The sequence below is a fragment of the Kazachstania africana genome, chromosome 5, assembly GCF_000304475.1.
Source record: "Kazachstania africana CBS 2517 chromosome 5, complete genome".
Classification (NCBI taxonomy): Eukaryota; Fungi; Ascomycota; class Saccharomycetes; order Saccharomycetales; family Saccharomycetaceae; genus Kazachstania; species Kazachstania africana.
The window spans coordinates 820,255-831,712 of NC_018944.1; the positions used below are offsets into that span (position 1 = coordinate 820,255).

At 38.2% G+C, this 11,458-nt stretch overlaps 7 protein-coding genes across 7 annotated transcripts; 5 read left to right on the top strand and 2 right to left on the bottom strand.

Annotated features, from left to right (window-relative positions):
- Positions 1 to 232: 232 nt before the first annotated feature.
- On the top strand, positions 233 to 1,531 carry PAL1 (Pal1p; the record flags this gene model as incomplete). Its single annotated transcript, XM_003957646.1, has 1 exon — positions 233 to 1,531. The coding sequence occupies one exon, from the start codon at positions 233 to 235 to the stop codon at positions 1,529 to 1,531; it is 1,299 nt and encodes a 432-aa protein (XP_003957695.1).
- Positions 1,532 to 1,636: 105 nt separating this feature from the next.
- Positions 1,637 to 2,539, bottom strand: MRP1 (mitochondrial 37S ribosomal protein mS43; the record flags this gene model as incomplete). Its single annotated transcript, XM_003957647.1, has 1 exon — positions 1,637 to 2,539. One exon carries the CDS (start codon positions 2,537 to 2,539, stop codon positions 1,637 to 1,639), a length of 903 nt encoding a protein of 300 aa, XP_003957696.1.
- A 587-nt stretch (positions 2,540 to 3,126) lies between these two features.
- SVF1 (Svf1p) lies at positions 3,127 to 4,428 on the top strand (the record flags this gene model as incomplete). The annotated part of the gene is made up of 1 exon (XM_003957648.1): positions 3,127 to 4,428. The coding sequence occupies one exon, from the start codon at positions 3,127 to 3,129 to the stop codon at positions 4,426 to 4,428; it is 1,302 nt and encodes a 433-aa protein (XP_003957697.1).
- A 1,837-nt stretch (positions 4,429 to 6,265) lies between these two features.
- KAFR0E04120 (sugar porter family MFS transporter) lies at positions 6,266 to 7,957 on the top strand (the record flags this gene model as incomplete). The annotated part of the gene is made up of 1 exon (XM_003957649.1): positions 6,266 to 7,957. The coding sequence occupies one exon, from the start codon at positions 6,266 to 6,268 to the stop codon at positions 7,955 to 7,957; it is 1,692 nt and encodes a 563-aa protein (XP_003957698.1).
- Positions 7,958 to 8,631: 674 nt separating this feature from the next.
- On the top strand, positions 8,632 to 9,912 carry CAR2 (ornithine-oxo-acid transaminase; the record flags this gene model as incomplete). Its single annotated transcript, XM_003957650.1, has 1 exon — positions 8,632 to 9,912. The coding sequence occupies one exon, from the start codon at positions 8,632 to 8,634 to the stop codon at positions 9,910 to 9,912; it is 1,281 nt and encodes a 426-aa protein (XP_003957699.1).
- Positions 9,913 to 10,027: 115 nt separating this feature from the next.
- Positions 10,028 to 10,285, bottom strand: LSM3 (U4/U6-U5 snRNP complex subunit LSM3; the record flags this gene model as incomplete). Its single annotated transcript, XM_003957651.1, has 1 exon — positions 10,028 to 10,285. The coding sequence occupies one exon, from the start codon at positions 10,283 to 10,285 to the stop codon at positions 10,028 to 10,030; it is 258 nt and encodes an 85-aa protein (XP_003957700.1).
- Positions 10,286 to 10,503: 218 nt separating this feature from the next.
- Positions 10,504 to 11,439, top strand: MRPL4 (mitochondrial 54S ribosomal protein uL29m; the record flags this gene model as incomplete). Its single annotated transcript, XM_003957652.1, has 1 exon — positions 10,504 to 11,439. The coding sequence occupies one exon, from the start codon at positions 10,504 to 10,506 to the stop codon at positions 11,437 to 11,439; it is 936 nt and encodes a 311-aa protein (XP_003957701.1).
- Positions 11,440 to 11,458: the final 19 nt, after the last annotated feature.

Here is an 11,458-nt window from a genome sequence, read left to right on the forward strand (position 1 = left end):
GGCAAAAAGTTTTTCTTTTCCTGTATAGGGCAAAATCTCATTTCTTTTTGGTGTTTCCTGTCATTTTTGCATTGAAGAGGAAGAAACGAAAGTTGGTTGATCTCGTTGAATTTTAAGATTGATTGACACGCATTTCTCGAGAAAGGAAGGCCCTCTTAATTAGATATCTTGTAATTGCTTCAAGAACTGTTTCTTTGACGAATAGGATTTGTAAGAACGAACATCACATATAATGACGGGTAAAGTACAGTATCAGAACGGAAGACCATTTTCAACCACGAACCCATTCAGAAACGTCACAGCTATGGAATTGGATGGCAGTACAGAGGATGAGCAATTCAAGCAGTGGGCACAGAATATGCATCGAGATTTAGCTAGGGATCCAAGTTTTAGACAGGAATCGCCAGTTAGTAGGAGATCATTCCGTAGTTCCACTCCACCGACTCCAAAACACGTCTCTACAAACCCATTTCTAGATGATGCAGATTTAGAAAGAGTGCCTAATACAACGAATAATGTGTCTCCCCAACGTCCCAAACAATACTCTACAGCAAGAGAGGAAAAAGATAGGTTGAGAGAAAAATATTATGAAAATGATGACGGACATAATGACACCAATGTAAATCAGGATCAACCACCATCATACGATGAGATAGTGCCCAAAAATAAAGATAAATCTAAATACCCGGGAGAGAAGGGTTCGTCTCGTCACAGCTCTCGTCGCCATCACAATTCACCATCACAACATCGTCACGAGCATCGTTCAAGTAGATATCACAGCTCTTCAACGTCATCCTCTAACAGAAAAGATAAAGAAAAGAAGAAAACAAAACCGCCAAAAAATGTCGATACAATTGATAAATTGGATGTCACCGGTCTCTTTGGTGGATCATTCCACCACGACGGTCCGTTTGACGCTTGCACGCCACACAGAAACAAAAATATAAAAGCTGCACCAGTATTGGCCTTCCCTGTAAATGGCCCAAATAGTACAATTGGAGGTGCACCAACTGTAAAAAAATTCGCAATAAGTGAAGTGTTCGGTGTACACAGTGTCGATGATGAAGATGATGCCATATACGAAAATAAAAATAAGAAGAAAAATGTATTGAGAAAAAATGTTGGTGAAGTTAAACAAGTTGATGTTAAGAATAAAGAAGTTGTTCACGGCCCAGAAACTGGTGGGTTAGGTTCAAGCACATTTTTAGATGGAACTCCTGCTGTTGGTCATACCTTACAACGAGGTAAAACAGTCTCCTATAAGCCTAGACCGCACACCAATAGCCTTGGTAGTGCTGGTATTCAAAGGAATATGACTATAAACTCCGGTCCTTCTACTAGACAAAGATATGATAGTGCAGGTAGTTCTAATAGATCGAGAATGAACAGAGAACCAAGTTCAGGGCTTGACTATGACGATGAGGAAGAAGATATATATCTTGGTGTTCGTATCGATCCAAATGCCAAGAAAGAGTCCACTGGTAATAAATTTTTAAGACGAGTTAAAAGTTTGAAAGTGGGAAGAAAATGATTTAACAAGTTAAATAATACATCAAACTTCATTGGGTTTCATTTTTATACAGGACTGAAGTTATTTAAAGACTATGTACAGAAAGTTTCAAAAAAAGAGAGATATTCAATCATATACAATATTTGACTTTTTCGGTAATCTTGATTGTACAACGTTCCAATCTACTGATTCCCAGACTCTATTCAAATATTCACGTTTACCGAAGACACCATAATCAGTTAACCACGATTTTGGTGAAGCATCAATCGCTAATAAGGGAATATAGACTGTTTTCTCAATAGAGGCCAACTGAGCCTCTTCTAGGCTTATGATATCATTTTCTGGCGGTGCTTGTTTATTTATTTTATTGTACTCCGCTTTATATTTGTTTATCATATCTATTCTATTATAATTGAAGGGTGATCCACCATTGTAAGTGTTTAGAATAAAAAGTTTGTCAAAAGTGACCTCGTCTGTAGCGGTTGCATTCATGAACTTGTTTTGAAACTTTCTTGCCAGTAACCATGTGCAACCATCCCCTTGAATTGCAAGATTTGAATTCAATAGTAACGTCCTAAATTCTATGACGGAACCAAAGGAATTCTCTATCTCTTTTATGAAGTCGACATTGATTGGTTCATTGCTAAAATCATTTCCCACTGTTTTCAACAGTTCCTGGGACCCTGGAAGCTTGTCTGGCAATGGTATATTACAACCTTTCAAACTTTTCATGGCAAAAGTGAGATTGTAAATCAAGGATGCAAACGTGACGATATCTTTTTTCTGAAACGAGTTCAGATTGTTTGTTATCACTGACTGAATGGGCATATTTTGCAATTCAGTATTATTCCTCGTAAGATCATTCAATTTTGATGTGTACATCTCTATTCTCTTGAACCACGACGTTTCCAAACCCTTTGCAGAGAATATCCCACGTAGAGGTTCGTTTCTTTGCAAATGTTCCAAAGCCACCGTTTGGAACCATCGCTGGGAGGGTCTTGCCGCTTGAATACCTCGAGAACTCAACATCATTGTGCTTGGATCAGTCTCTCTTAACCATGGGCATCTAGAGAAGAGTTGATTATCTTCTACGCAAGCCAAACGGTTACATATCTCGCTCGACCGGGTAAAACAGCATTAGAAGATGTATCATACCATACCAATGAGCAGCGCATCTCACCCAGCCCTTCATACTGGACAGTACCAAGAACTGCACTGGAGGGGTCACTTGTTTTTCCAGTGCTTGTGACAAGAGATAACTTACGAAGAACCAAGCAACATCGACAAAGCAACTGACAGGGTCACAGGAATGACACGACCGGCCAACATAGAGAACTGCAAATCTTCTGTCAACAACCGCCACAGTAAGCCTAAGTGCTGAGACTCCAACGATGAATGGCCACATTCTCTGCTCTAATTAGTTTGTTGATGTTTTCACTCAACGTCTTCTCGACAAATTTTTTTTTCCCTCTTCTCTCTCGATACCAGAAAAAATCAAATGTCAATGAGCTGATTGATGATGCCATACACTGTTCAAAAGAGACAAAATTACAGGATTCTATTCTTGAAACAAACACTACTCGTTCAGCCGATCGTCTATTTCATATACAGAAACTATGTTAAAGTGGATTCAAGGTGGCATTTCTGCTGTTACAGGTCTAGCTGAGCCAGAATACGGTAAGGACTATATCCATACTATTTCCGACAAATTAACTGGTAAGCAGCCATATCGTGCTACTACCCGTGATGATTTCAACTGGTTGAACCCAGACTACACGAATGTCGAGACTGCTACTTTCTATTTTAGTGACTTAGACACTGGTATCGTTGGTTTTGCTCAAATCATTCATTCATCGATTATTGGATTCCACACGGCTGCTCAATTTACTTTCAGAATTTTCGATTCAAAGAACCCTGAATCCTTAAATTTATGGACATCTACCAAACTAGATAATTTCAGACCAGAAGGTCCAAATTTCTACGCTGATAACCTCTCCATCGAATTAAGTGAAGATAATACTACGTACCATATCGTTTCTAACGTCAACGAGCAATCTACCGTGGATATTGAAGTGACCAGATTGACTCCAGGTGCTAAAGCAGGTGAAGATCCAACTACTTATTTTGGTGACAATATTGATGAACCATGGGGCTCAATGAGACACACATTCTGGCCAAGAAATAAATGTGTTGGTAAAATTAATTTGAAGAAACCAATTAAATCTGAAGAAACCGAACAAGAGATCACTACAGAGGAAAGTACCGAAGAAAGCACTGAGGAAACAGAACCATCTGTGGCCTACGAAGACCAAGAAATTGTGTTCACAGAATCTAAACCCGCTTTTTCTATGTTTGTTCTCGCCTTCCAAGGTATGAAGCCACATCATGCTGCCAAAGCTTGGAATTTTGTCTATATGCACACCAAAACCCATTCTGCCGTCCTAATGGAATACATCACACCAAAATCTTATGCAAACACTAAGGTCTCCGTCGGTATCATCACGTCAGATGATGATGTTCTTACCCTATCTACTACAAATAACTATGAACATCTAAACACTGAAGTCGATGAAATTGGCTGGAACGTCCCAAAGGACATCAAGGTCTCAATCAGCGGTGTCAGTTCAAAATTATCTGATGAAGAAATAGCTGAAAAGGGAAGCGAAGGCGAAAAAGTTGTTGCAGTCATCGAAGCTCCTTTAAAGAACTTAGTAGAAAGAGTCGATGTTATGGGCGAATTGCCAGGTTTTGTTAAGAATATCGTTTCAGGTGTTGCAGGTACAAAACCTTTCATTTATCAATATGCTAGTGACGATTTCTGCATGCAAGTCAACAATGGCGAAAAAGAACAAGGTCTAGGTTGGGCAGAAGTTACTTTCATTTCTCAATCCGATGTTGAACCACAACAAGACAATTAGTTTACCCAATGCCATAGTAGAATTGCTTTCCTGTATACTGCATTATACCATTGAACCAAACTGAAATTAAGAATATAGATATGTATAGAAAATATTAGCGCTACTTTTAATTCGATAAAAATAATTAATTTGATTTCCTGCATTTACCAATGTGACAGTTGAAACTTATATCAAAAAATAATATTGGGGAACAATGAACTCAAATATATTCTACATTTTGATTTAAAAATTGAGAGACCATAACCGTACAAATAGGAGTTACACGGTCGGTCAAAAATGAGATACTCCGTGTGGGAACGACGATATTCTTCTCCTGGTTACAAAAATGATGGGAGCGGGACTGAGGGAGCACCTCATCGACTTTAAACTCAGGAAAGAGATCTGACTTCAAAACAGTTCCAAGGCTTGCGCGGAAAAATCTCATGCTTTCAGAAGACGGTGCCAAGAATCTCCGTTAAGAGATTGTGGAGACACCAAATTGGTAGAAAATGGGCAGAACATACAGTACTGAAATTTATGAGGGGAAGAGTAAAACAACTTTCTAATAAATTTGAAAGTAGCGGGCTGTTCTGCTTTCTCAGCAGTAAAGCTCTTGCACTTGTCGCGTATTCTTTACTGGGAACATGTATGCAATATCCAAATTTACTGCAGCTGTGTCAAAAAGTGCAACCGAACAAAGGAATTATACGGAAAATTCTCTTCTCCATTTCATCCGTTGTGATCTCTATGGAAATATGATTTTTCCGACATTTTTCGAAGGGCCCACATCAAAAGAGAGAAGAAAAGGATATAAAAAGCAGAAGATGAACGAATTTTTCGGAAAATATACCATACGAATATATCTCCACTGAGTAGAAATTTTTTTAATGAAGATTTGAGCTTTCTTATTGGCAAGGCCAAATTATCCAGTTTGGCTTTTTTTTTGTACGTTAGTATGATAATATTGTCTTGTCCCTCTGAGTTGCTTACGTATATGGGGTCAAAAAATCCCACATTTATTAAGAAAAAGAAATGCGTTATACATAGATAGAATTTCCTTATTAAGTCTCGAGGCTCTTGTTAAGAACCGAGACATAAGGTAACCGGCACTAGACACTTTTTGACAAGAGGAAAAATTTGGGGCCCCATCTTTGATCTTTTCTTCTTGAAGGAAAAAACAGAACAAAAAGAAATTAAGATGGAGAAAACGGTACATTTTACGCTTCCGTGGTGAGATTGCTTTCTTCGAAGCATGATCTCTTCCACATAACGGAAAAGTGGGTTATATATGTCATCGGTGCCGAGAATTTTCCGTCCATTTCTTTTTGTGTTATCTTCGAATATTTTTCATTTAATGTCGCACTGAATGCCCTGCAGTTAAACGCCTTGAATTAACCCGATCATAGACGTATTGTGTTCTAATGTTTATCCGGATACAGAGAAATTGCGTAGAAATAATTCTTCCAGGTATTGTTCCTCGAAAGGCGGCAGTTTATAGTTACTTTTTTTTCCGTTTCATGGGCAGTCCCACAAAGAAATAGTCGTGGAAGTTTGTGACGACCGGAAATACCTGGAAAAATAGTTTTTCCAGTGATTTGCTGCAGATATAATATGCAACAAAACAGGAAACATAGAGTAATTCTTGCAGTCTTCACTAAAATAATGGTAGAGAACGGTTCGTTCTTTAGTAATTTTCTCGAAAGTTTTTCATTGCGACTTTGTTCGAACAGAAATCATATAAATATGAGAAAAGATTTTATTCTCTTCCCCATATTTTTTTATTGTATCTGTTACTTTCTTATAATTCAATTCTTTTTTGTGTTTTTTTAGAAAGAATATCAATCAAACGTTGAATACAATGAATTCTTCGCCTGATTTAGTGACTCCTCAAAAGTCCTCATCTTCAAATTCAATTGAAAATGAATCAAAAATTATGAACAGTCCAGAAAAGGCTTCTCAAGAAGTTTTTGAACCACAAACTGAAGAAATTGCTCCACCAAACACTGGTAAGAATGTTTATTTAGGTATTTCTATTTCCTGTGCTATGGTAGCCTTCGGTGGTTTCATTTTTGGCTGGGATACTGGTACCATTTCTGGTTTCGTTGCTCAAACCGATTTCGTCAGAAGATTCGGTCAAAGAACTCATTCAGGTCATGAGCCATATTTGTCAAATGTTAGAACTGGTTTATTGGTTGGTATTTTCAACATTGGTTGTGCTATTGGTGGTATTCTTTTATCTAGACTTGGTGACATGTACGGTCGTAAAATTGGTTTAATCAGTGTTACTGTCATTTACGTTATTGGTATTATTATTCAAATTGCCTCCATTGACAAATGGTATCAATACTTTATCGGTAGAATTATTTCTGGTTTAGGTGTCGGTGGTATCACCGTTTTATCCCCAATGTTGATTTCTGAAGTCGCTCCAAAGGAAATGAGAGGTACTTTAGTTTCTTCATTCCAATTGATGATTACATTAGGTATCTTCTTAGGTTACTGTACTAACTACGGTACTAAGAGCTACTCTGACTCCACCCAATGGAGAGTTCCATTAGGTTTATGTTTTGCCTGGGCCATCTTCATGGTTATTGGTATGACTTTCGTTCCAGAATCTCCACGTTACTTAGTTGAAGCTGGTAAAATCGAAGAAGCCAGACAAAACTTAGCTAAGGCCAACAAATGTCCTGCTGATCACCCATTTATTACACATGAATTAGACTTAATTGAAGCTAGTGTTGAAGAAGCTAGAGCTGCTGGTTCTGCTTCCTGGGGTGAATTAGTCACTGGTAAGCCAGCCATGTTAAAGCGTACTACCTTAGGTATTATGATTCAATCTTTACAACAATTAACTGGTGATAACTATTTCTTCTATTATGGTACTACTATTTTCGCAGCCGTCGGTATGAATGATTCCTTCGAAACCGCTATTGTTTTAGGTATTGTCAACTTCGTCTCTACTTGTGTCTCTTTATACACCGTCGACAAGCTAGGTCGTCGTAACTGTATGTTATACGGTTGTTTAGGTATGATTGCTTGTTACTGTGTCTACGCTTCCGTTGGTGTTACCAGATTATGGCCAAACGGTAAAGGTAATGGTTCCTCCAAGGGTGCTGGTAATTGTATGATTGTCTTCGCCTGTTTCTACATTTTCTGTTTCGCTACTACCTGGGCTCCAATTGCCTACGTCATTGTTTCTGAAACTTTCCCATTAAGAGTCAAGTCTAAGGCTATGGCTGTCTCCACTGCTGCTAACTGGATGTGGGGTTTCTTAATCAGTTTCTTCACTCCATTCATCACTGGTGCCATCAACTTCTACTACGGTTACGTTTTCATGGGTTGCATGTGCTTTGCATACTTCTACGTTTTCTTCTTTGTCCCAGAAACAAAGGGTTTAACATTAGAAGAAGTTGATGACATGTACGCTGAAGGGGTCTTACCATGGAAGTCTGCTAATTGGGTTCCACCATCCAGAAGAGGTGCTGACTATAATGCTGACGACTTAATGCACGATGAAACACCATTCTACAAGGCCATCTTCGGTATGAAATAAGCATGAATTTATAGATTTTTATACTTTAAATGCTTTCTGTTTCCTTTACACATACATTCCATCCTCTTGCAATTCAAGTTTGCAACTAAATCTCGTTGAGAGAGAAATGATAGAGGCTGATAATATTTAATAGAATTTTCATGACATTTTATAATGATTTTCAAAGAAGTTTATAATTTTAAATAAATAAATTTATAATAAATTTCATTCAGATATATTTTTAATCGTCATACAAATATGTGGCCGATGGAAGGTTATCGCCGCCATTAGTGTGAGGTCTTCTTTATTATTGTCGTTCTGTCAAGTACATAATCGCACAAAACAACAGTAGTGAGAATCGATCACGTGACTCACAGCCTACTCTAGATGCGTAATTTGATACATACATTCATATATATATATATATATACGAATGTATATACGCCTGTCAATATACATGCCCAATTCTAGTAGGCAGTGAATCATTGGTGTGTTACGCTTAGCTCTTATCAAACTTCACTATGAGCAATTTCTGCCGATGGCGATCCGCCATACTCTTAAATAAGGGACAACCTGTAAAAGTATATAAAGTGGGTGATATTTCGAATTGGGAAAAATGGTAAATCTAAAGTTGGGGAATAACGTAATCTTAAGGGACTGAAATGGTTACTGATTTACAACAAGACAAGGGGGAGATGGAGTTCACTCTATCATCAGAGGATACTTTCAAGTATGAATCCAAGTATTCTGCACATAATTACCATCCATTACCAGTGGTGTTCCACAAGGCTCAAGGCGCCCATGTTTGGGATCCAGAAGGTAGAGAGTACTTGGACTTTCTTTCTGCATATTCTGCGGTAAATCAAGGTCACTGTCATCCAAAAATCATCCGGGCATTGATCGATCAAGCCACTGAATTGACGCTTTCATCGCGTGCATTCTCGAATGATGTATTTGCTCAATTTGCCAAATATATTACGGAATATTTTGAATATGAGATGGTCTTACCCATGAATACGGGTGCTGAAGCTGTGGAAACGGCTTTAAAATTGGCTAGACGGTGGGGTTATCAAGTGAAAGGAATTCCGGAAAATGAAGCCATCATACTTGGCGCCCAAGGAAACTTCCATGGTAGAACGTTTGGTGCCATCTCACTTTCTACTGATTTTGAAGATTCAAAGAAAGATTTTGGCCCATTCTTAGCAAATACTTCAAGCTGCTTACCAGGAACAAAGAAAGAGATTCGATATGGTGTCATTGAAGATCTAGAAGAAGCGCTATCAATGTACGGCGAGAAGATTTGCGCTATCATATTAGAACCTATTCAGGGTGAAGCTGGTATTGTTGTGCCGCCTATGGATTATTTCCCCAAAGTGAGTGCCCTTTGTAAGAAATACAATGTTCTCTTTATTTGCGATGAGATTCAAACTGGTATTGGAAGAACTGGAAAATTACTATGTTGTGACCATTATAACGTCAAACCGGATATTATAACTTTAGGTAAAGCGTTATCAGGTGGAGTTCTACCTGTATCATGTGTACTTTCTTCAAGAGATATAATGTTGTGTTTCAGCCCAGGCTCACATGGTTCCACTTTTGGCGGCAATCCATTGGCATCGAGAGTGGCCATTGCTGCACTGCAAGTGATTAAGGATGAGAACTTAGTTGAAAGAGCAGCCAAGTTAGGACAAATTCTACAAAACGAACTATGGAAGTTAAAAGAAGTTTCAGGTGGTGTCATATCCGAAGTGAGAGGAATGGGACTTCTTACAGCAGTAGTTATCGATCCAACAAAGACAGGTGGTAAAACTGCGTGGGATCTATGTCTTGTAATGAAGGACTTTGGTGTCTTAGCTAAACCTACTCATGATCACATCATCAGACTTGCTCCACCTTTAGTCATATCTGAAGATGACCTAAAGAAGGGCATCCAGGCCATAGCAAAAAGTTTGCAAAAATTAAAAGAAAATGCTTAAAAGTTTATACCTAAATCTATCTCAAAATATTTATTTTGCTGTTGATGTTCATTTATTTTTCTTTATTGAATATTATATATACTACAGTAAAAGTTGTCCTACGGTACACACTTCTTCATTCATCGGCGTTAGGTGTTGTGATCAAAGTTACAGAATCACCTCTGACAAAGATCATCTCAGACTTCTTTTCCTTGCTCGATAGCTCCCCGTTACCATCCAATTCGTATATAGTTTCAACGGCATCACTCAATACAATGTTACAATGCGAATCGAATGCCTGTAAAGTACCTGTTAGCGCACGTGCACCGCGTAACTTCACGTAGACAGTCTCGTCCAAATTCAATTTAAGCAGATCTAACGGTGTGTCTGACATATTTCCTTGTGGCTCACTTTATATAACCTCTTTCTCACAGCAGCTGCAATGCATAGAAAGTTTAACTTCCTACACATTTTTTTTGTTTTTCATATTAAATTCGATCGACATGGGATTACCCGGAATTGAGGGTTTGAGTGCAATATTTAGTATGAATTGGCTCGAGAAAATGGTACTGATGATGCATATCTCTTTATCAGGAACAAGGTCGAAGAATCATGCTGGGACGTCGAGGGTTTTCGAGCTATCGAGCTGCTATGGCAAGGACCCGATTTACAAAGCCAAAGCCTGCTCCTCCAAAACGTAAGAATGTCAGATTGCCAACGCAGATGACGCACCATAGTAACAATTTAAGAATAACGTCGCCAATTCCACCGGCTACGAATAATTTGCAGTGTCCAGATGATCATCCATTGTGGGAGTTTTTCAGTGACCGGAAATTTATAAGAGAAGAGGCTGCCTTAGACAGTAATGCCAGATCCTGGACAGTTCAAGAGCTTAGAAGGAAATCATTCAATGACTTACACTCACTATGGTACTCGTGTTTGAAAGAGCGAAATCGTCTTGCAAGGGAAATCCATTTGCTCAGGTCATCTCTGGGCTCCAATACAGATGTTTTTGATTCCATTAATGAGAAAGTTAGAACTACTATGTGGAGAATAAGGCATGTACTCAGTGAAAGAGATCATGCTTTTCAAATTGCAAACAAGGAATTTGGCAATGAGACAAAAGAGTTCATAGTCGAGTTTGAAAAAGAATTTTTGGGAGCCGACAAAGATGACACTATCATCTGGGACCAATTGAGCCGATTTCAATTCGCCATCTTCGGTATTAGTGAAATCATTGAAGATAACGTAGTAGATAGCAAATTTATTCAAGGGTTAAAGTTTATTGCAAGTTTGAAATTGAAAAAATTTAGTCAATCTAATGGTGAAATTGAAGAATATGCAAAAAAGTTGGGCGAAATTAGAGAGGTGAGTGAAGCGTTTGTCTTATTCACAGCAGAAAATGATCCAGAGTCTATGCTAGAGGCTTGTAAAATTGTGACAGATCTCAGAGAAACAGGTAATTCTGTGACCAAAAATGATGAAATTGAAGTAGTATCGAATTACCTCAATGAATTAATTAAATCTCAGGAAGAAATAAGTGAATGAAACCGAAATACACCAAATA